The 22,828-nt window shown below is 55.4% G+C and overlaps 1 protein-coding gene and 1 long non-coding RNA gene across 7 annotated transcripts in view; one reads left to right on the forward strand and one right to left on the reverse strand.

Moving 5' to 3' along the window:
• The window catches only part of RPS6KA1 (ribosomal protein S6 kinase A1), a 36,739-nt gene extending 14,781 nt beyond the window's left edge, over nt 1-21,958 (reverse strand). Inside the window, exons 1-13 of one of the 5 annotated variants that reach the window (XM_025447314.3) lie at nt 21,804-21,958; nt 15,499-15,543; nt 6,844-6,960; nt 6,508-6,589; nt 6,221-6,301; nt 5,966-6,045; nt 4,784-4,890; nt 3,647-3,684; nt 3,158-3,300; nt 2,698-2,768; nt 2,293-2,381; nt 1,221-1,285; nt 861-963 (exon numbers count right to left, since the gene is read on the reverse strand). In XM_025447314.3, the coding sequence (XP_025303099.1) occupies nt 861-963; nt 1,221-1,285; nt 2,293-2,381; nt 2,698-2,768; nt 3,158-3,300; nt 3,647-3,684; nt 4,784-4,890; nt 5,966-6,045; nt 6,221-6,301; nt 6,508-6,589; nt 6,844-6,960; nt 15,499-15,543; nt 21,804-21,866 (1,084 nt within the window). In that variant the 5' untranslated portion in view covers nt 21,867-21,958. Of the gene's footprint in view, nt 1-860; nt 964-1,220; nt 1,286-2,292; nt 2,382-2,697; nt 2,769-3,157; nt 3,301-3,646; nt 3,685-4,783; nt 4,891-5,965; nt 6,046-6,220; nt 6,302-6,507; nt 6,590-6,843; nt 6,961-7,769; nt 7,986-9,629; nt 9,785-15,498; nt 15,544-17,946; nt 18,016-21,803 lie in introns of those variants that run through there. The other 4 variants (XM_025447315.3, XM_035713478.2, XM_025447316.3 and 1 more) reach the window with 4 other exon arrangements.
• On the forward strand, nt 62-15,872 carry LOC112660011 (uncharacterized). Of its 2 annotated transcripts, XR_007404412.1 has the most exons (5): nt 70-152; nt 1,658-6,980; nt 9,076-9,219; nt 14,377-14,450; nt 14,901-15,872. It is a non-coding gene; the product is annotated as an uncharacterized LOC112660011 (long non-coding RNA). The 2 variants fall into 2 exon arrangements; XR_003136639.3 differs by lacking the exon at nt 1,658-6,980 and having other exon boundaries at nt 62-152.
• Nucleotides 21,959-22,828: the final 870 nt, after the last annotated feature.

The following is a 22,828-nucleotide window of genomic DNA, read 5'->3' on the forward strand; positions in this document are numbered from 1 at the left end:
CCAGCTCATTTCTATGAAGCTGTGTTTGTCACAATGCCCAGTAGTTTTCATGTCTCCACCCCAGCTACAGTCTGAGCCATATGAAGGCAGGGCCCTCCTCATCCCCCGGCTGATCACTGGCACACAGTAGGAACCTGGTACATACTCGTCAGGTAAGTTAATCAAGATGGGACAAACTGTTGGAGAAGTGCTAAGCTCCTTGTCATCAGAGACATGCAAGCCACAGTGAGAAGAGCACCCCCTCTGCTAAAACCCATCCACCTGGGAATTCTTTCAGAGCTAACACTACCCTACAATATCTGACCAAAATATTGGGATTATCAAACTCCCAGAAGCCCCCTCTTTGGCTTCTTGCAGTAACCCCAGGGCCTAAGGGAGTCTGTGGCTGAGCCCATGTTCTAGATGAGTACACGGAGGTCCAGTGATCAGAGCAGCCAAAGGCAATTCTCACACTGGCCCCTGACCTGTGGGTGCTGTCACCTCTACTCTGCCAGACTGTCTCCACCTCATGTTTTTGCTGGGCCAGATTCTTTAGCCCTGACGTGAATGTGAGCCTGATGTGTTTGGTCTTCCCAGTGGGCTGGAAGATGCCCGGGGCAGGGGGCCTGACTTTTCTATTGTGGCCTTAACCACCCACTCCCCCACCCCCTCACCCAGATACAAAGAGACCCATAGAGCCCTGGAGTGGGAGAGTCAGGCAGACTGAGATGGGGACAAAGAGTCAGAGACCTACACTCCAGTCTGCCCACACACCTGGGCTGACTAGAGTCCCTGATCACCCACCCCTACATCCCAGAGAGCCTCTGACTCCCTCCTTCCCTCCTGTGCCAGCCCAAGCACAAACCAGACAACAGACGCACCCTTGGGTGTGCGGGAGGTGAACTCAGTGTCAAAGTAGAAGGTGTCATCAGGTTGTGCCACAGCCGGCTTGAAGGGTGGCTTGATCTCACGACGGTATAGCTTCTGCAAGGTGGGGTGGGCACTCCAGTCAGCATGGCACCCCTGACAGCCCACTAGGGGCCTCACACAGGAGAAGGTCACTGGCCTGGAGCACAGGCCATGCAGGTAGAGGCATAATTGCTGGCCCTTGGGAGGCCAGCCCTGCCTCTAAGGCCATGCCGTCAGCCTCTGCTCCACATCTGGAGCCCTTGTTGGTACAAGCCGCCTCCCGCCACAGGCAAAATCCTAACTGGGTGACTAGGGTGGATAGACACACTCACATTCCAATCAATGGTAGAGTAGAAGGCATGCCTCTTGATTTCTTCTGCCCCATCAGGGCCGGAGCCTGGAAAGAGCCCAGATGAGGGTTTTGCCCCTGGATGGTCCACCCCCACATACCCATTCTGTCTGCTGTGTGACCTCGCTGTGGTCTGGGACTAGTGGCTGCAGCAGTCTACTGCCCCAAATCCACCCAGCCATCACCCCAAAGGCCTCCTGTCCACTCAGCATTTTTCACTTTCAGAGACCTTTATGATCAAGCTCCAATGTGCTAATAGAAGAAAGAAAGGCCCAGAGAGGTCAGGCAACTTGTCCAAGAACAGAAACTGGCCTTGTTCTAAGATCTGCAGAGGCCCCCATCCCCCTCCCAGCCCAGGCTTCCTTTCTATTGTTCTTATCCTTTCTATTGTTCTTATCCCATGTCCTTGTCAACCACCAGGCACACTCTCACTCAACCCCAGGGACCAGGACTGGACCTTATAAAGCTGGTCATGGTCCTGAGGAACCTAGGAGCCAAGGAGCCATACTGGACAAGACATACTGGACATCTACTACACACCAGGCACGTTCATGCAACTTCATTTAGTCAACAGATTCGACTAAATGAAGTATCATCTCCCATGGAGACAAGGACCTGGGGCTCTGGGAGGTGAAGTCAACTGCCTTGGGTCACTTAGCTCATAAATGGCACTCGTTCAACAAATATTTATGGCAGGACTGCTGTATGCAGGGCAGTGAGGACTTGACATGGGGCCAAGATTGGGACCTGAGCCTCCTGACTCCTGAGCTCATGCTCTTTCTCTTGTGCCAGCAGCCTTGGCGAAGGAGCTGTGTGGGGGCCTCTGTCCTTGTCCCCAGGGGGAGTGGGGATGACTCAGTTCCTGCCTTCCCCCTACACACAGGTCACCCCCTGCCCCAAACACCACACATGGAGCCAGAAAGCAGGGTGGCCCATAGCATTGTCTGACCACACAAAGGACAACGGCCCCTTTCAGCCCCTTTCAGCCCCAGATGTGGCTCTGTGGCCTAGACTGCAGCTGTACCCCGCTCCCCTCCCGGGCTGGGGCTGCTTACCAAGCCGGTTGGCAGGATTCCGCTTGAACAGGGCCCGCAGGAGGCTCTGGGCTTCTGTGCTCAGAAACTGGGGCATGCCTAGCTTCGCCCTAAAATAGCCCCCAGGTCTCATCAGGGCTGAGCCCTCCCCAGAGGCCTTGTCTCCCCTCCCCACTCTGTCCAGGTCTAGTTTCCAGCTCAATTCAGACAAACCATCCACTAACTCACCTCCCAAAGACTTCAGGGATTCCCCACCCACAGGCCCTGGTGGATGAAAAGGGGGCTCTGGAAAGCGTAACGCTTAATCCAGAGGAGGATCTCATTAATGGGGAAATCGGAGGCAGGTACAGAGTATTATTTCAGCCCTCAATCTGAGACCAGGCACCAGGGGAGACCCTGAAGTGTCAGGACAGGGCTGGTGCTTACTTCAGAATCAGTGTCATGGTCTCCTTCCGGTCCTTTCCCTGGAAGGGCAGGGAGCCTGTCAGCATCTCAAACTGCAAAGGACAAGGGTCTATTAGGCTCTGGTTTCTGTCTCCCATGTCCCCCACCTCTTCCCACTCAGGCCACTCAGCTCCACTCCCAGGATTCTTGCTGGACCATGGCAGGTCCACCTGGTTCAAGAATTGTGTCAAGCAGAACACCAAAAGCAGGACTAGAGTTCTGAGGCTGAGGAGAGGCCAGATCCCAGGTTGTGGGCAGTCCACGTGGGGCCCAGCCTAGAATCCTCCTAAGGAAGGAAACTAAAGCTGGGCTGAGGGTGGGGCAGCATGGCTGGGAGAAGACAGGAGGAAGTCTTAATGATTATCACCTCCCTCACTATACAGATGAGAAAACCGGGGCCCGAGGCATGGGCTGAATGCTTTACCCCTATCCAGGCACTCACCATCAACACCCCATAGGACCACCAGTCTGCACTGTGGGTGTGGCCCTGGCGGTTGACGACCTCGGGGGCCATGTACTCCACCGTCCCACAGAAGGAATAGGCTTTTTTCTCATGGTCGATGGCCTCCTTGCTCAGGCCAAAGTCTGTGGCAAGGAGGATGAGAAAACACATCTGTAGGAACTCCCTGGCCTTCCTTGCTGCCAACCCCTGTACACCCAACCCTCCTGGCCACAGGACTGAGGGCAGCACCCCATGACACTCAGGAGGAAGCTAAGGCCCAGAGAGGTTAGGTGACTTGTTCAAGTTTATACAATGGGGAGCTAGGGTTCACACCCAGGCTGTCCCAGGTCTAGCGTCTGGGCTTTTGACCGCTTCCAAGCGCCTGGCATAGACTCTCAGGAAAAATGGATCTCCTAGCATCAGCCCAGGCCTATCAAGAGCCCATCCTACCCTCCCCTAGGACTGGAGGGTCAGGGGCCCTCTACTCACCAGTGAGTTTTATGTGGCCCTCCTCATCCAGAAGGATGCTGTAATGGAGAGATGGGAGTCAGGCCCTTCAGCGGTGGCCCCTTGGGTTCTGGTGATACCATAGGGGCTGGGGGGGTTGGGCCTAGCCCAGAGAAAGTAGTCCACCCAGATTCATCTGATGAGAGGCAGGTGGAGCAGGGTGGTGGTACCATGCAGGGCCATGCAGACATGTTGCCTGTCCTTTTTGTTAATCCTTAGGACAACTGGATGAGGTAGGGATTATTATGGCTCTATTTTAACAATGGGGCAACTAAAGCTCTGGGAAGTTAAATTACTCCACATGGTTACAGAGGAAATAGGTGGTAGAGACAAGATTTGAATTCAGATCTGCCTAACTCTAAAGCTAGATCTCAAGCCATCCCAGCACCTGCCCCTGGCTCCCCCTCAAGTTATCATTTGAGTATATTTAGATTTTTTAAAAATATTTTATTTATTTACTTCAGAGAGAGAGAGAGCATGAGGGAGAGGCAGAGGGAGAAGCAGATTCTCCTCTAGGCAGGGAGTGAGATGCAGGGCTCCATCCCAGGACCCTGAGATCATGACCTGAGCTGAAGGCAGCCGCTTTTTTTTTTTTTTTTAAGATTTTATTTATTTATTCATGTGAGACACACACAGAGAGAGAGAGCGAGAGAGAGGCAGAGACATAGGCAGAGGGAGAAGCAGGCTCCATGCAGGGAGCCTGATGCGGAACTCGATCCCGGGTCTCCAGGATCACGCTGCTTCAGGGATCCCCTGAAGACAGCTGCTTAACCAACTGAGCCACCCAGGTGTCCAGAGGATATTTAGATATTAAGGAAAATTCTAAAGAGGACCATATCAAGGAAAGACCTTTAGTGGTGGCATCTCAGACATCACACTGGAATAGCAAAAAACCTGCATGGAGATATCTAGGCCTGGTCAACGGCAACACTGGTAATTAGCCAGCCCCCCAAGGGGAGCCTGCTGCCACTACCACCCTGCTCCACCCATATATCATGGGGAAGCCACAGAGGGGGAGACTTTGTTGGAGAGAGGTACACCTACCCCTGTCAGGAGAGACCCCAGGGCCTGACTCTGTACTCCCTAGGAAGGCTGGTATGGGGCCTGGGCCTTACTCACTTTTCAGGCTTGAGGTCTCTATAAATGATGCCCAAGCTGTGCAGGTGGTCCAGGCCCAAAGCCAGCTCAGCCAGGTAAAACTTCACATCCTCCTCTGTGAACATAACCTATGACAGGCAAGAGGTTGGCATCAGCTGGGAGTGCCTCTTGCTCAGGAGCAAGGGGAGTGGACAGTTAGCAGTTTCCTGGTCCTTCCTTGGGGAAGACCCTTAGACACCCCAGTGCCATACACTCTTCTCTTTATGAAGGCATGTGAGTATGAAATGACTAATATACGAGTCACTCACTGTGACACTGCTTGGAAATAGCAAAAGGGTTGGAAAGAGCCCAACGGTTGAGCAGAAGACTGGAATATATTGTCTCTCCCGTGCATGATGGAGTGCTATGCAGCCATAAACTAGGACAAGGAGTCTCTCCATGTTCTGATATGGATTGATCTCTAAGATACATCATCTCGAACAAGGCAAGATGCAGAACAGTATATACAGGGTAGTACTTTTTGTAAGGAAATGGGGGTTGGAATTCAGAACATGTATCAGAATGGTTTGTATTACTAAAGAAACCTGGGGCACTTAACCAAGAAATCAATAAAAATGTTTACCTATGGGGGCATAGAGGGATGGGGTGGGAGGAAGACTTCTCAATATTTTTATTTTCAATCATGTAAACGTATTACCTATTCAAACACTAAAATAACATTTAAATTTTTTTAAAAGCGTGTTTCTCTTCTCAAGTTTGACTTATATTAATGGTCCCATTTTAATATCTGGCTCAAATTCTTTTATGTCAGTTAAAATCCTTTTGGTTAACACATGGGACATAATGTTAAAATATCTAAATTTCTGGGCAGATTTGGATTTCTTCCCATCCTCACAGCCCTGCCTAGGGCAACCTCGGAAGAATGGAGGTACAGAGGTGAAAGAACCCTCAGCTCCTGGGAATCAGAGTGGCATCAGAACCATGGCCTGATCCTCCTCCTCCATCCTGGGAGAAACTCTGAGGCTTTGCCAGGGTGTACGCTCTGTCCCAGAGTGGGTTCCTAGGTCGGGTCTGCGGGGCAAGCCTGAGTGGTCCCAAGTCCAAGCCACACTGGACATGTTCTTCACTGAGCCCTGGGACAAGAGGTCTCGTTGTCCCTCCAGCTCCAATCCGGGGCCCAATGGCAGTCAAGTGTCAGCTTACCTCTTTAGAGAGCCGGGTAAAGAGGTCTCCACCACGCAGGAAGTCCAGGATAAGATAGAGCTTTCCCTCCGTCTGGAAGGCTGGGGAGAGGGAAAAGGCAATGGTGGAGCCAGCTGGGCCCTGGGCCCTGCCCCTCTACCCTAAGCTCCCTTTGTCTGCTGGGGTAGGGGTGACCTAGGGGAAAGGTAGTAGCCCACAGGCAAGGGCAAAGGCTGGTAGGTCGGGTGGGAGTTCAAGTAGGGTCTGTGATCTCACCATAGTGCAGCTTCACCACAAATGGGTGGTTCACATCTGCTAGGATGTCTCTCTCCATCTTGGTCCGAACGCGGTCACGCACTGGCCAGAAGAGAAACGCAGTCACAGATAATCTAGCCCCTCAAAACAGTCATCCCCAAGCCCTGGCCAAGAAGGGCTCTCTCTTTCATGTGTCCCTCCCATCTCACGGCAGTGCCCAGAGTAGAGCCCTTGGCACCCTGCCCATCCCACTAGTCCCATCTCCTGTGCCCAGTTCGGCTCTGCTTGGGGAGGTGACCTTCACTCACCTTTCAGCGTTGCCTTCTTTAGTACCTTCATGGCATACAGGTGCCCACTATCAGGTCGGGTGATTTTCCGCACTAGGAAGACCTGAGAAGGCAATGGGAAAAAGCAGAGAAATTGGGGAGGGGACTAAGCCTATCAGCTCCTATCCTCTGGGTCCTAGGTTGACCTCTAATTTTCCAGAGTCCTAGGTTGACCTTCGGGCCTCCCTGGGTACCAGAGTGACCTCCTGCCCTCCCCTCAGACCCATCAACCCTTGCCCTCTGATCCTGAACCCCAAAGTGACCCCTAACCCCCACCTCTGACATGAGTTGCCCTCCCAGTTTGGGCTCAGGACTCACTTTGCCAAAGGATCCCTGGCCCAGAACCTTGAGCAGCTCAAAATGGGATGGGTCGGCCTTCTCAGAGCCAGCCTTGACATGGTGCGTGATGGAGATCTCCTTTAGGACGCCCTCATCCTGATGGAGGAACAGAGCTGGTGAGTATGGTTGTCCCATCCAGGTGAGCAGGGAATATGGTCCCCATCCTAGCCTACTCCTCCTGGAGGCAGGGCCCTGTTAGCCATACCAGATGGCCATACTGATGGGGCCAGCCTGCTGGTTCATCAATACCAAAAGGGCCTCAAGGGCCAGGGATGGTCAAACTACCAAGGTGCTGAGTCAGGGGGAGGCACTGCTCCTACTGCCCCTGCTGCTCTGACCTGGTGAGACCCAAAGGGATACCCAGGCACAGCCCAGGTCCTGCCTGTGGGACTCCCCTCCCCCTGCTGCAAAGGTGTTAGTTTTGCCACAATAGGAAGTAGTGTGTATTCTCATACCGGGGAGGTAGAGCCAGGCTTTTGTTCCGGGTCAGAATGGATGAGAGGATCCTTGGCCAGAAGGACAGTGCTCAGATGCACAGACACTCAAGAGTCACTAGAGACCACCCCCACCAACCCAGTAAGTGCCAGTCAGGGGTGGACAGGAGCTAAGGCCGAGACTCCATGATCCACTCTTTGAAACTTCCTTCTAGGAGTTTTCTAAAAATCCGTTGCTGGTCCTAGTTGTTCTAGGACCCTTCTGCCCTCCCTCCAATCTGCCGGGATTGCCCTGGAGCCCTGAAGTGCTTCCTCACTTCCCCAGGAAGCAAGTCTGGGCAGGGTCCAGTTGTCCAGTAGGGCCAGGCCTGGGCTAGGAGAGCCGGAAGCCAACTAAGGCCAAACTAGCTGCCCAGGCACCTGCTCCAAGGACCACAGCTGGGCCAGGACCACACATCTGGGCACACTCACCAAGTCCCGCCTGGGGCCAGAGCCAGGGCCAGGGGCAGGCAAAGAGGTCTGGCTGGTCCTGGGCCGCTGCTTCCTGGGCAGCCAGGGGAGCAGGGCCCAGAGCCGCAGGCGGGGCGGCTTGGGATCCTGCTCCATTCGCCCGGCAGGGCCAAGGCACCATGGCAGGAGCAGGCAGCGTCCGGGGCTGCCTCCGAGGTGGCCGGGCCCAAGGCGGATGTGCAGGGTGAGGGCGGGGGCTGGGCCCAGCTCAGCACCGCCAATCACTTAGGGCCTGTGGTTTCCCAGCTCCAGGCCTACAATCTTACCACGTTCCCTTCCTCTCTTTTGCCCCCCTCCCCGTTGCCTGAGTGCTGCCCTCCGGCCCTCCCCCTTCCCCCATCCTCCCTGTGGGCCTACAAAGGGAGAGCCCCATGCCACTCCAGCTGCTGAGGGGGAGACAGGTACCCAACAGGCAAAGACTGGCATCTAACATGCAGAGGCAGATAAAGAGGGACACCCAACAGATAGAGGCAGGCATCAACAGGTAAAGACAGACCAAGGTAGGCATCCAACAGGCAGAGGTGGGAGGGTACACATGCCCACCAGGCAAGGATGGATAGGGACACATACCCAGCAAAGGGAGGTAGGAAGAACACTTACCCAATGATCAGAGACAGATGGGGACATGTACCCACCGAAACAGAGGCAGGAGGGAACTCATACCTGACAGGTAGAGGTGCATGGGGCATATATCCAACAGGCAGAGACAGAAGGGGACGTGAACTCAACAGGCAGAGACAGATGGGGACCCAACAGGCAGAGGCAGATGGGGGTTTGCATCCAACAAGTGGAGACAGATGGGGACATGTACTCAACAGGCAGAGACAGAAGGGGACACCACCCAACAGGCACCCAACACGTGACATGTACCCAACAGGTGAAGACAGGCACTCATCAAGTGGCAAGAGACAGGAACCCGACAACAGAGGCAGGTGGGACACAGAAAGAGAAAGCCAGTCAGCAAGGCCCAAGTAGACTGACAGATACCCAGGCCAGTGCACAGAAAGCCAGGCCCGGAACTCAAGGGCAGAGCTCTGGGTTCTTGCTAGTCTTCTGGGAGGTGGGGTGGGGGAAGAGGTGAGGGGATATCACCTGCAAACATCCTGCATCTTAGAGAGCAGCCCAGTATTCATGGCAGACACACCTCTGAGGTTTCATCCCATGCCAGGGCCTGGAGAGGCCCCAGGACTAACACAGTGGGCTGAGAATGCAGTCTGATGGCTTTGACTCTGATCCAGGTTTCCCAAATCTGTTATCCCCATTTCAGATACAGGAAACCAAGGGCCAGAGGACCGTGACTCACCCAGCCTGAGAATGGACCAGTGACAGAGCCAGTGACACTCAAACCCTTCCCCTAGTTACTGCCTGGCATGGGGTCAGCAGGCCTCAAGTGCCAGGAAAGGGTGAGCAGGTAAGTCAGCGAGAGCCATGCCCTGCCCATCCAAGCCCATCCCCTCCCTCAGTACCGGGATCAGTCCAGGGACTTCCCATTCTAGGTCTAGGACCCGACAGACACGGCCCCATCTTCAGGGGACCTCAGAGAGCCACAAAAGCTACAGTCATAAGAAGCTACAGGCTCTTCAGGCCCCTGAGCATAACCCTGGGTGGGACATAGGGATTGAGGTGAGCCAAGGCCACACAGCAACCCTTGCCCACCCCGCCCTGAGGTTTGAGCCTCTGCTTGCCTGCGTCTGAGAACACTCCCTGGGGACAGAAGCAGTCACCCGGAAACCCCAGGGGACAGAGCCACTCCCAAACCCATTCCTTGCCCAAGGCCATGGTGACAAGACATTGCTGGAGGCAGACCAACCCTCTGCTCACCTTTCTGGGATAGGGGAGTGTGTCTCTCTCACCCCTGGGGAAATCTGCCGGGGTCTGCATGGTGGGGCTCAAGCCGGTGGCCAAAGGGCCCCGTTATTCCTCTACTTCTGCTTTTTCAGCCTTCCTGGCCCAGAAGGCAGGGTCCCTGACCCCCTCCTTCTCACTTCCCCTCTGCAGAGAGGAGGGACAGAAGATGGGTCAGGCTCCCCTGCTGAGGAGGGGACATTATAGACCCAAGCCCATGACCCCAGGGGGACCCCAAGGAGAGAGCCCTCCTCACCTCCTCTGATCCTAAGGAGGGGAGACTAGAACACGGATGAAAGTCACAAGATAATGAGGTGGTGACACACTGGGCATCCCAGCACCTGCAAACATCCCCTTGAGAAAATGTGGGGCAGAAGTCAGCCAGGCCACAGTCTCTGAGTGTCCCAGCCCAGAGTTCAGAAGCTCCTTCCCCCCATCGTGACCTTCCTTTGGCTATGCAAACCCCAAAGGGCAGCCCACAGAGCAGGCACCATGACACCCGGCCCTGCCCTGTGGAAGCCTGCCGGTCGTGGGCCCCGCGATGGGAAGGGGGCCAAAGGGCCTAGCAAGGACCTCACAGAAGTCTGAGAGAAGCAGGTAGTGGTGGGGCAGGAGTTGACCAGGCCCAGCCCCTTTCCACGTGGCCTCGCCGCACCAGTCACACCAGTACACCCACAGGAACTGGCACGCCCACAAATACACACAGGCTGATGATCGGAAACCATTTCCACAGACATGTGGAAACACACGCCCCCACGTCCACAGAGACTTCCCCTTCCAGTCCTCAAAGGGCCTGCAGCGATAGTCTGACGATGGCCTGCTGGCGGTTGTGAAAACACCACCTTCGACAGACCACTCACTGCGCCTGGCTCCTGCAGGCAGGAGGGCTTGGGGGTTCCTAAAGCTCTCTGGTCCAGAGCCAGCTGGGCCCCCCACAAATCCTCAAATCCCTCAGAAGCAAAGGAAGACTCTGCAGCTAGCAGGGTACAGGAAGGGGCAACAGGAAGGAAATGGGCTCAGAACTGCCTTCACCGAGGGTATGTGCTGGGGCTGTGAGGCCTCTGGTGGCAAGAGTGGGGGAGGACAGGCACCAGACCACATCCCTTGGTCCTGCCCTATTCTCCCTTATAGATACTTCCTCTTATTTACTTCCTCCCACAAGGCAGCTGGGAGAGAAGCCCAGAGCCCCCCAGCCTGATCCCTGGTCCCTAGGGTCCCCCCACCCTGGCCCTCCCTCTACCAGCTGCAGCCCAAGCCCAGCTGCCAGTCTCGGCTGTAACGGACACCGACAGCCCCTTCCCCAGCTGGCAGTATATGCAGGGCCTCCCAGGCCTGCTCCCTCTGGTGGGACAGGTTGCCCCTGAGATGTCTCCTAGTGTGCCCCCTGGGCAGGTGAGCAGAGGCCCGTGGGTCCCGGGCATCCCTGCTGCCCTCAGCCAGGACTGGCACGAGTGACCATGAGAACTGTGCCCCTTATAAACCAAGCATGTATTGCGCAAGGCCATTCTTTCCTTCAACCTCAACTGGCGTGAGTTCTGGCAGGCCCTGTGACTTAGCTTCGAGACACTGTCATTCCATTTCAGAGACAGGAAAACCAGACTCAGAGATAAAGTGACTTGCTCAAGGCCACGTGGCTAGAAAAGGGGACATCTAAAGCAAAATCAAGGAGTGTTTGCTTCCAAAGCCTACACGCCAGTGCTTCATTACCACCTTCCGCCCTCCAGGAGAACCTGTTCCCCTTTGGACGTCCCCCACAGCTAACTGGCCCCTGCTCTGTGTCCCCAAGCCCGAAGGAGCCAACACTAGGAGGCGCACAGGTTAAGACTCAGGCTCTTCCTCTCAGGCAGCTCCTGAAAACACATGATAACAAAACACAAGTGGCTGTGACGGAGCTATGGGCGCCCAGAGGCAGTAGCTTCCAGAAAGAGGACAGTTCAGCTGAACCCTGAGGATGGACAGGAGTTGGCCAGGAAGAAAGGAGGGGCAAAAAAACAATTTATGGAGAGAGAAACCAGCATGAAGAAGAGGCTGAGGCCAGGAGTGCAGGGTAGGAAGTTAAGAAGTGTCCATTCACTAGCTGAGTGCTCCCAGGCAAACTTCCTTCCCTGCCTGAGCCTCAATTTCCCAGTCTGTAAAACAGAGGTTAAAACTAAATATTCCACCCTCGGAAAGTTGTTGCTACAAGTAAAATGGGCCACAGAGACAACGGGATATTGTAAACAGGACTTCTCCCTGGATGGGATGGGCAACCTTATTGCTGCTGAGTCTCCTCTGGACAGGCTAAGGGGACACGGCCCAGCCACATGGCCCCAAGGCTGGGGAGGGTGGGCCAGCCTACCCTGGCCAGTCCAAGGGAAGTTCCCCCCAACACCTGAGGCTTCCAAGGCTCCCCGAAGTCCATAGTCACATCCTGCTTGTGCTTCAGCCAGGGGAGTATGAGGGATCCGGGATGGATCACGGTTTCATAAACAGGAAGAGAGGAGGGGAGGGGGGAGACGCTCAGCTCTCAAAATAGACCTGCAGGCGCTTCAAAGGGGTCCAGCTCCGGAGATAGCCGGGGGATGGGGCCTGGGGTGCCTGGTCTATCCTCATGGAGGGAGGGGGGTGAGTGGAACCCCAGGATGTCTGAGGACACCAGGTGTGCTAGGGTGCTGAAGGTATCTGGGGAGCTCCTGCCCTAGACCGCAGCCTATACTATGGCTGCTAAAACCCAAATGCTCCTTTCTGCCTAAAATGAATAAAATAAGCAAGCATTAAACACCAAACTTGGGTAATATGCCTGGCTGGCTCAGTCAGTGGAGCAGACAACTCTTGGTTTCGGGATTGTGAGTTTGAGCTCCACACTGGGTATAGAGATTACTTAAACATAAAATTAAAAAAAAAAAAAAAAAAAAAAAAAACCACACCAAACTTTGTGGGACTGTTTAATTTATACATATCACATTCCCTCCTCCGGGTGGCCCTGAGGGGCAGACCCTAGTCTTCTTTTACAGGAAAAGCATCTGAACCTGAGGAGCAAAGCACCTGCCCAAGGTTCTACAGCAAATGAGAATGAATGGGGCGGGATTCTGAACTCATTTATAATGCCTGACTCCCAAGTGCCCCTCCCTGTCTCTTCTCCACCCGGAAGGCCCACTTCTCTCTGGGGCTGCCAAATCCTGCCTTTTGAGGCCTAGCCAAATGCCACTTCTGCAGGGAAGGTGGCCTGGTGCCCTATAGCACACCACAACGCTTCTTCCTCTGCCACACAGAGCAGTAACCATCCATCTGGTCCATGCTCAGCCTTGAGCGCAGATGCCCCTGGCTGAGTTCCCCCGGACATGCTCATCCTATCATGTCACCGGGAGAAACGGGGGGCACCTGGGAAGTGATATATTTCTCTGCCCAATATGGGGTCTGGCACAGAATGGAGATTCTCTGTGCCCATAGTCATGTTCTCCTCCATCACAGCACCCACCACACAGCTTTCCTGCCTCCACCCTCTCCTCAAGCCTGAGAGTGACCTGAGGCTGGGGGTACTGACTTCATTTTAGGATCCCCCAGTGCCATAGAAAGGTACACCAAAAGTCTGATAAAGCAAAGGATAAACTGGCCTTGCCCCCAGGCTCATTCCACTGTACAAAGCGATGAGGTCCTGACACAGGCTGAGCGCCCCCTGGTGTGCTGAGTCCTGAAATAGGCACCGGGGATACTGTGAGGTTCTGGGGGCAACAGAAAAGATAGATAAACAGGTGTCTAGAAATGGTGCAACCTGGGGTCACAGGGACCCAATACTCCCCCTCTGCAGCACACAGTGTTCTCTAGTCTGGGAGAAGTATGTGTCTGTGGTCAAGCAAGACTTGACTCCATTGCTCACCAGCTATGTGACCTTGGACCTCAATGATCTCATCTGTAAAATAGGAATAGTAACAATCTCTACATCAGCAGTGTTGTGAAAACTAAACGCAAAGCTCCTGGTGTGGTCCCCGGTAAGGGTTAAGCTCTTTCTCTTCCTTAATGTGGCATTCAAGGCTCTCCTAGCCCATCGATCTCCAGCCTTATGTCCCTTCCCATCCCAGGGTCTTCTGCTCAAGAGCAGGGGTCATAGGCTTGAGATCAAATGTAGGTTTGATCTTACTGCCTCAGTAAGCTCCTGCCCTTTCCGAGCAATCCTCTCTAGCCCCTGAGGTGAGAAGCTATACTTATCACCTGCTCTCTCAAAGCTGTAAGTTCCTCTGCAACCCCCAGAACTTGAACCCCAAGATGTGAACATCCTGGCTTTTCCTTGAGTCCCTTCATTTTGTTACTAGGCAACTAGAGGCAGCTACTTTGTGGAAGGAGATTCTCCAGACAAGGGGCCCAGACAAACCAAGGGACCCAGTCTCTACCACCTGGTCTGGCCTCTGTTGGCCAAGGTGGCCAAAGTAACCATCAGAAGAGGGGTAGGAGCCTACTTATCTCACCTTGCCCTGCCCAGCCAACTTAGCTCCCTTATCTTAGGAAGCAGAGACAAGGCAAACATCAGGACTAGCCCTGGGTCTATTTCAAAGGTCAAGTTTATGGCAAGTCCAGTGCCCAGGCTGACCCAGGTCTAGCAGGTATGGCTACGGAATGAACTGAAGCAGAGTAACACACCAGGGTCTTCATATTGCTGGTGCTGACGTACTGCGTGCCAGGCAGTGACTACCTCCTCTGTCCTTTGCATCACTCCTGTGACGTAGGCATTGTCATCCTCCTTTTACAGATGAGGAAGCTGAGACTCAGAAGGGAGAACACCTCTGGCCAAATAGTGAGGATGGAGCCAGGACTCGAATGCAGGTCGGCTCTACAGCCAGAACCCAAGAACCCCCGTCCTGTCCTTCCTAGGCAGCTTCCCGAGCCCCCCACCCTGTGGTCAGCAGCTCTGGGGCCTCACAGATTCTGAAAACTGGGCGTGGCCTTTCCCAAGGGAGAGATGAGAAAGCCCAGGCCCATAAGGAACAAAAGACCCACCCAAGGTCACCTGACTGTCACCCAGCCCCTGGTGCTTTTGTCAACACACAAAACCAACAACAGGGCCTGAGAATGGCTCAAGGGAGGCACCCAAGGAAAGCAAAGACGGTAGAGCTGAGGGAACCAGTCTAGGGCTAGGAGGTGGGAACCCCGAGAATAGGCCAGAGTGCCACATGCCAGGCACTGGGCCCTGGTTAGACCCAGAAGATTCCAGGGCCTCGTCAAGCCCAGCTGACCTGAGCCTCTCCCATCACCCCTTCGGCCCTTTCCCTACAGCTAGTCCAGCTGCCATGAGGAAATAAACCGAGGAAGTGCCTGGGTGATGAGCAGAGTTCTAGCCTGGATTCTGCTCCTGACCCTGTCGGGCTACAGTCCCCTTGCCTAATAAGAAGGTCGAGAGGCGCCTGGCTGGCTGAGTCGGTAGAGCCTGCAACTCTCAATGCCGGGGATGTAAGTTGGAGCCTCACAATTGGTGTTTAGATTACTTAAAAAAATAAAATCTGTAGGGGCACCTGGGTGGCTCAGTCGGTTAAGCAGCTGACTTCAGCTCAGGTTGTGATCTCTGCCAGGCATGGATTCCATGTCGGTGGGCTCTGTGCTCAGTGGGGAGTCTGCTTCTCCCTCTCTCTCTGCCCCTCCCCCTGTTTGTGCACACTCTCTCCAATAAATAAATAAAATCTTTAAAAAGTAAATAAATAAGATCTTTTAAAAAGAAAGAAAAAAATAGGAAAACTGGAACAAGTGGTCTCTGTGCACAGGGTCACCGTGAGGATTTGGTGGGAGCAGAGAGGAAGGCTGAGCTGGGTGCCTCCCTCCTCCCCCTTCACAGCCATGCAAATGGTCCCTTGCTCAGGATGCCTGCTTTGGTCCTCACCTTAGATGGCTGCAATCCAGCTTCTTCCCCTGGGGCCTGTCCATTCTGGAAAAGAGAAAGGAGATTGGGGGACATTATCAGATCTTAGGAGGGTGGGACAGAGCAAAAACAGACCCTGCCAGAATGCCCCCCACCTTGTCACTGTCCCCATGGCTAGGGAGGCCACATAGGTCAGAGCCCTCCACCTCCACTTTCACTGTGGGAGCGCAGGTCTCAAGCCCTCCTGCAACAGCCCCTCACCAGCATGTCCCAATCTTCCCTCCCTCAAGCTCTCTGCCTAGCAAACCCCTCGTCTTTGAAGATTGAGCTCAAATGCCACCTCTTCCCAGTGAGAAGGAAAGGGCATATGTGGCTCCCAGCTCTGTTGGACACAAACTGGGCCAACTAATCAACTGCACGAAGTCTCAGTCTCCCAATCTGTAATGTGAGGAGAGTTACACCCACTTCCCAGAATTGGTGCAGGGATGTAAGGAGACCAAGTCTGGGCAAGTGTCCAGCCTGGAGATAGCGGCTGCCCTATCCTTGCTCTATTCTGGGACTCCTCCCCTACCCCTGCCAGGCAGAACCGCTGCTGCCACACGGTGCCCCTGCATTCCTTCACCGTGCCACTGGTCACACCCAGGGACACAGAGGCCTGCCCTTTCTAATAAAGGGGGAGGACAGAGATTAGGACTTGGTGCTAACAGCTGCTCTCTTCTGAGCCCCTGCCACATGTCAGGCACTGGGCTCGGTGCCTCACACCTGTGGCACCATTAAATCCTCCTGACCTGAGAGGTAGGCCCTGTTCCCATTTGGCAGAAGAAGAGACTGAGGCTCAGAGAGGCATAGTGATGGCATCTAAGGTCATTCAACTGGCAAGTGGATATTCAATATCTGGTCTCTGATACCCAGGAGGCAATCAGTCAATCAATCAATCAATAAAAAGGTCTGAGGAAGAGCAGCCCACACCTCAGCAGGGGAACTACCTGTAGAGAGGCGGCCACTGGGGCCCATTGCTAGGCAGTCCTACTTTTTCCAGCCCCTACACTTTGCCCTCAAGGGTATACCAAACCCAGCCCATCCCTTTCCTGTGTGATATGAGGTGAGTAACCAGGCCTTGGGAAGCAAGGAAGGAGCTGTCCCCACCCCTCCTAGCACAGCAAGAGTGGTGAGGCAGAGAGAGGCTCCTACAGTTAGCAAGACCCAGCCTAGGGCAGGTCAGGACTTTGGAGCCAGGGGCCGGGTCCACAGGGCAGCTGTGGCTTTGCTTGGCAGAAGCAAGCACAGCTGTGCTCTGCCCATTACATAATCTCCCTGCCCCTGGAGCAGCTCCTCCCTACTGCTTGCAGCACATCCTGCCCCCTGAGCCCCTTTAATGCCCCTAATCCTCCCCAGAGGGCATTGTTCTGCAGGCCCCTCCACACACACATACATATACATGCTGTCATCTCCCAGCAACCTGCGGAGAGGGCTGGGTTGATCAGGACCGGGGAGCAAGCAATAGGGAACATGATGCATTTATATCCAGAGTTCACCCAGCATTCTAGACTCTTGCTATAATTCCTACAGATGGTCACAACACCCTACATGCATACTAGCACCCCTCCCCACCCCGAGCCCGCATCCTTCCTAAAACTCAACTTGCATTGAGTGATTCTTGCATTGAGAATTGCATGATTCTTGCATTGAGTAATCAACTCTCTCGCTCACTCACTCGTTACTGAGAATCTTCCACGCACTAGGCTCCAGACCCTACCATGGCGTCCCACTGCCTCAGAATAAAGTCCCAGCTCCTTGGTTTGGCATCTAAGGCCATCACCCCCAACTACCCAACACAGGTGATTAAGGTGTGGGTTCTAGAACCTGACCTTCTGGGTTCAAATTTTGGCTTCTACCACTGCATGACCCTGGGGTTACTTCATTCCTGGAGGGCTCCAGTTTCCTCATCAGTGAAATGGAGATAAAAGTAATGTATCTCATTGAGTGGCTACAAGAAGCAAAGAAAATAGCACCGATAAATATCTATACCTGGCACACAACTGGTCCACAAACAATAGCCATTATTAATACTGAGTCCTATTCTTGAGCTTAACCACATGACCTGGGACCCTGAACAGACTAGCTTGTTTCATATCCTCAAGCATCTATATGGTGGCTCCTTCTACCAAGAACCCCCCTCCTGCCTTGTCACTTTGGCAAACTTCTGGCCTTCTTTCAGGACTCACTTCCAACATCTTCTCCTCTGTTCACAAAGCGTAAGTCTTCTCCTCCCTCCTCTGGGCCCTGACAGCACCGACCAAACCACAGGTTAACTCAGAAAGAAGCTTGTCCATCATCATTTCCCTAGCACCCAGCTCATGGTCCAGCACACAGACTATCACACAAAAGCCCAGCTCAGCAAAGAGAGCAAGACCAGGGGAGGTTCAGTACTTCTATTTTTCAGATGAGGCTCAGAGCTAAGGGACTTACCTGAGGTCCCTCAGCTAGCAGGTGATGGGACACGGGGCCATAGCCCAAAGTCATATGGCTGCAAGCCTAAGTCCTCAGTGAGGGAGGGGAGGAGGCCTTGGATGCACCCAGAGGTGTGGGCTTACTGAGCAGGATTGTGGATGATTCAGGGGACCCCACAGGCCGTTTGGCTGCCTCCAGTCCCAGGGTCTCTGGCCTGGGTGCCATCCTCATGGAACTGCATGCCTGTAAGAGCTGATGCACAACAAGTTTCTAGAAAGGGAGGCACAACCCTGAAGAAAGGACTGCCAGTGTAAAGAGACCATAGGTGAGCATCCCCTCAGAGCGAGGGTCTTGGGAAGGCAGGGTCCACGTGCCCTCTGGCCTGACTGTTGGACAGGAAGGTCAAAAGAACACAGTTCTGCGGCCACAGACATGGCTGCTAATCCCAGCTCTGCCGGCCACGCACTCTGACCTTGGGTCTATCCCATCACGTCTCTGACCCTCAGTTTTCTCATCTGTACCATGAAGCTGGGTCTGTCTTGTTTACAGCTGCACTGCTGCTTGGCATAGTACTTGTCACATGATAAGTACTCAATAAATATTTGCTGAATGAATGAATAAATGAATGAATGCAAGGGGACAATGATGCTGACCTTACAGAATACTGAGTGAAAGACCTTGTCTAAAAAGGCTGGTATAGGAAGGGCCCTCTGGCCTCTCCCACTCTTCTCGCTCTTCCTCAGAGAGCACTGCTCATAGGACAGCTGCCTAGAGCCCCCAGACCACCATGCCCCCTACTCAGAGGTCAGAGATGGATTCCAAAAGGCATTCTTCCTTCCCACCCAAGCAGCTCTGTCTTGAGAAGAGAGGCTCAGGGCAGCGTCTGGAGAAGCCAGGCAGCAGATGGACAAAGGCAGCACGTGCCTCATGGGCAGGAAGCAGCCCCAGGAGCTGGGGTCAGAGCCCAGCACTGGCAGCCCTGCACACTGCTGGAGGCTGGGGGCCAGGTGCCAGGGCTGGCTGGCACCACCAGCCCTCCGAAAAGGCTGGACAGAGGCCCTGCAAGACAAGGAGAGTCTGCCAACATCCGGAGCCTCTCCTGGAGTACCTTCCACCTGGGCCAGTTTGATCCCAGCCTTTGCCCATCCTTGAGCCCCAACCCCCCAACTCAGTAGAAGACAGCGTGAGATCTGGACTCCTACCCTGTCTCTGACGTTAATTCAAAGGCCAGTTCTCCTGAGTTCAGCTGTTCCATACGAAATGGGGGTAATAATCCCTTTTTAAAAAAGATTTTATTTCAGAGAGAGAGAGATGAAGAGCATGAGTGGGGGAGGCGCAGAGGGGGAGGAGAATCCTCCGTGAGCAGGGAGACCAATGTGGGACTCCATCCCAGGACCCTGAGATCCTGACATGAGGCGGAGCAGATCCTTAACCAATTGAGCCACCCGGGCACCCCAATAATCTTTTTTTTTAAAGAGGCTCCTCACCTAACATGGGGCTTGAACTCAATACCCTTAGATCAAGGGTTGCATGCTTTACTGACTGAGCCAGCCAGGCACCCCAATAATCCCTACTTTGAGAAGTTGTTTTGAGAATTATTTTAATAAGGTAACACAGGTGAGGCAGGGTAGGTGGCACATAGGAAAGTTCTATACATGGCAGGGCTGAGCTAAGGAGAAGGTGACTGCTTTCAGCAGGGCCAGGGAAGGCCTGGACAGAGTCCTCACCCACACTTCCACCTGGGCCAGGCCCTGCCTCCCAGCAGCCCATTTTCAGCAGCGTCATGAGGAGGGCAGGGCAGTCCAGATCCCAAGCCTCTGCCAAATGCCCCCAGCAGCCCCTTGCCTACCTCCTCCCCAGCCAGGAGCCGGTGGCAGCGCCCATACTGGCGGGTCAGGCTACTGTATCGCTTACATATCACCCGGGCTAAGAACAGCGAGGCCCTGTTCTCCGGTGAGAACAGCCCAACCAGCGGCCCCGGCTGCCCCGTGGCTCCTATTACCCAAACAATAACACCCAGTCGCCTGGCACTTCCATGGAGTGGAGGAGGGGGGAAGAGGCAGCAGTACCCAGGGCTCTGCACCTCTCAGGCCCAGGAAGCATGAAGCTAGAACCCAGCACTGGCCACTGGAGGAACAGAGATGCAGAGAGGCTAAGGACCAGCTGAGGGTCACACAGCGTTTCCAAGGTGAAGCTCTGAGAAATCACGACGCCCCCAATCCAAGGAAATGGACTAGCCTTCTCCTCTCACAGAATTCAGGTGCAATAGTATTCAAAACTGAGTTGAGTTTCCTGTTGAAACCTGGTCCCCTGCCCCAGGACTCCCCAAAGGGAAGCAGGAAGTAGTGCCCTGTGCTGGGAATCAAGCTCCAGGGTGTCTGCCCTTCCTACCAGTATAACCCAAGGTAAGTCCTTGGGTTAAGTCCTTCCAGCCTACCTTCCTCTAGGGAGGCCTAAGTCACAGGGGCATGCCAGGGCAAAGGAATCCACCTCGGAGCGCCCCTCCAACCAGGCCCTTATGCCCCAGGCCTGCCGGGAGGTGGCAGGAGGGGGGGTTACTGCAGAGGGCAGTGTTCCTCACCTCAGAGGGTGAGTCAGCGAGAGAACCTCCGAGAGAGTCGTGCAGGGCCTGTAAAAACCCCATGGCAGGGATCCCAGAGCAATTTACTCCAAATTGCACCTTCAGGTTGGTTACCTAATCCTGCCGCGCCCACCCTCCAATAGCCAGTGTCAGCTATGACCATCCCTTTAAAGGGGTAGCACACCCTGGGTGCTGGGGATCCAGGGTCCTCTGATCCCAACCTATGGCCCTGAGAGGCAGGGGACTTGGCGGTTGCCTCAGGTAAGAGAAGGCAGAGGAGGGGAGGTAGGCAGGGGCTAGGGACCAAGCCAGGAGAAAAACCACCTTGGCCCCCGGGGCTCACTGAGGTCTTCACACTCTCCCACTATACCCCCCACACACACCCCTGGAGAATTGGAGTTTCATCTGCCTTCTTCCCAGCACGAGGCTGAGGAGAAACTTTTCCTAATCTGCTGGTTCAGGTTCTTGACCTTGACCCTGGGGGTCAATGGGCACAGGAAGAGCTGGCCTTCTGCATCCTAGGGCCTGGCACCACAGAATCCTCAGAAGAGGGCAGAAGCTGCTTCTGGGAGAGGCAAGGTGGCAGAGGCCAAATGCCCCAGGGGCCCAACCCTTCCTATGGGAGGGCTCACAAGAAAGGAGGCAGGCACCAAGGTCCTCTCTGTCTCCTGGGATAATCTTCACAAGGTCTAAGGGCTCTTCCCCTGTCTCTTCTCCACAGCCTAGGGTAGGGGACACAGGTATCCTCTGGCCCTAGCCCTGGGGCAAGGAAAACCAAGAGTTTCAGCCCTAGACGGGTGGTGTCACCCCATATTCCACAACTGCCAAGTGCCGAGAGGGGTAATCCTGCTAGGGTCAGCAACAGAGAAGCGGGGAGCTCTCGGGGTAAGGCGCTGGGAGACGTCAAGGAGACGTGGGGTTCCCATGACCCTTGTCTCCTGTAGAATCCCAGACATCTGGCACCGCAGCCCTGCCCATCTGCGCTGACAGAGGACGCTCCGACAGCTCCCGGTACAGGTCGTAGGTGTGTGGGGCGAGACCAGCCAGATCCCAGCGCCCCGCGGGACCCCCCTCTCCGAGCTAAGGGGGTCCTGGGCGCTTGGCGGAACTGTCCCTCACGCACGCACTCACACCCGGGGCACGGGGGGTGGAGCCGAGGAAGGGCAAGAGATCGGAGTGCACTCGCGCCCTCGAGGGCGCCCGCCAGGCTGCAGCGGCGCCGCGAGCCGCCCCGCCCCCGTGGGGACCCAGGCTCGCCGGCCGCCGGCGCCCGTCCCCCGCCCCGCTCACTCACCTCCGGGTCCAGCGGCACCAGCTCCATGAGCGGCCAGGGCTCCTTGAGCTGGGCGAGCGGCATCGCGCCGCCGCCGGGCCGCCTGCGCTCCTCCGGAGGCCCGGGCCGCGCCGCCTCCCGGGTCCCGGGGTCCCCGGCTCTGCGCCCCCGCGCCCCCGCGCCCTCCGCGAGACCCCCGCGCTCGGGCCGGGCCGTCCGCCGCCGCTGCCGCCGCGGCACTCGCACTTCGGCTCCCTCCGTCACCCGGCGCCGCCGCGCCCATTGGCTACCTGCGCGGGGGGCGGGACCGCCGAGGCCCCGCCCCAGCCCCCGCGGCGCGGCTTTCCCGGAGCGGACCCCCGCCCCCGGCGCGCGGACGGCAGGCCCCGCCTCCGCCGCGAGCCCCTGGCCGGGCTCTGCTCGCCGGGAAGAGGCCTTCCCGGCTCCTCCCTCCCAAACCTGGGCCTCCCCGTGCGGACCGCGCCGGGGTCGTCGCTTTCCCCTCATCTGCTCGTTAGGAATCACGCCCCAGCCATTCCTTCATCCTCCTCTGGGAGGGAAGCCCCCAGTTCCTTTAGCCCCTTCCTCCCGCCTCCCTCCCTCCCCTCCCCACGCGCGCACTCACACCCAAGGCCCCGGCCCGACCCAGGCAGAGGCTGGAAAGGAACTTAACCACCCCCCGCCCCCGCCCTCGGGCCCTCCCCTCAGAGGCCCTAGAGATCCCTGAGGATGTTAGCGCCCCAGCTCCAGGTAGGTTCCTACTCATTCTTCTGTTGCCACCATCAGGACCCACAGCGCCCCCAGAGTGATTTCTTAATACACATTTTTTGGTCATCTGTCCTAGAGGGGGCTGTTTTCCACCCAGGTCTCCCCACAATCTCTGCAACTTCAGGCCCAGCTCTGGGTTGATTTGTGTTTGTGCCCCCTCTGAGGAGGGCAGGGACCAGACTCCCAGGGTTGAGGGACACTTGGGCTCCACTTGGAGTTAAAGGCCATGGAGAAAGATTCCGCTTGGAGAGATTCAGCCTCCACCTAAAGAGGTATTA

The sequence above is a fragment of the Canis lupus genome, chromosome 2, assembly GCF_003254725.2.
Source record: "Canis lupus dingo isolate Sandy chromosome 2, ASM325472v2, whole genome shotgun sequence".
In the NCBI taxonomy this organism is placed as follows: domain Eukaryota; kingdom Metazoa; phylum Chordata; class Mammalia; order Carnivora; family Canidae; genus Canis; species Canis lupus.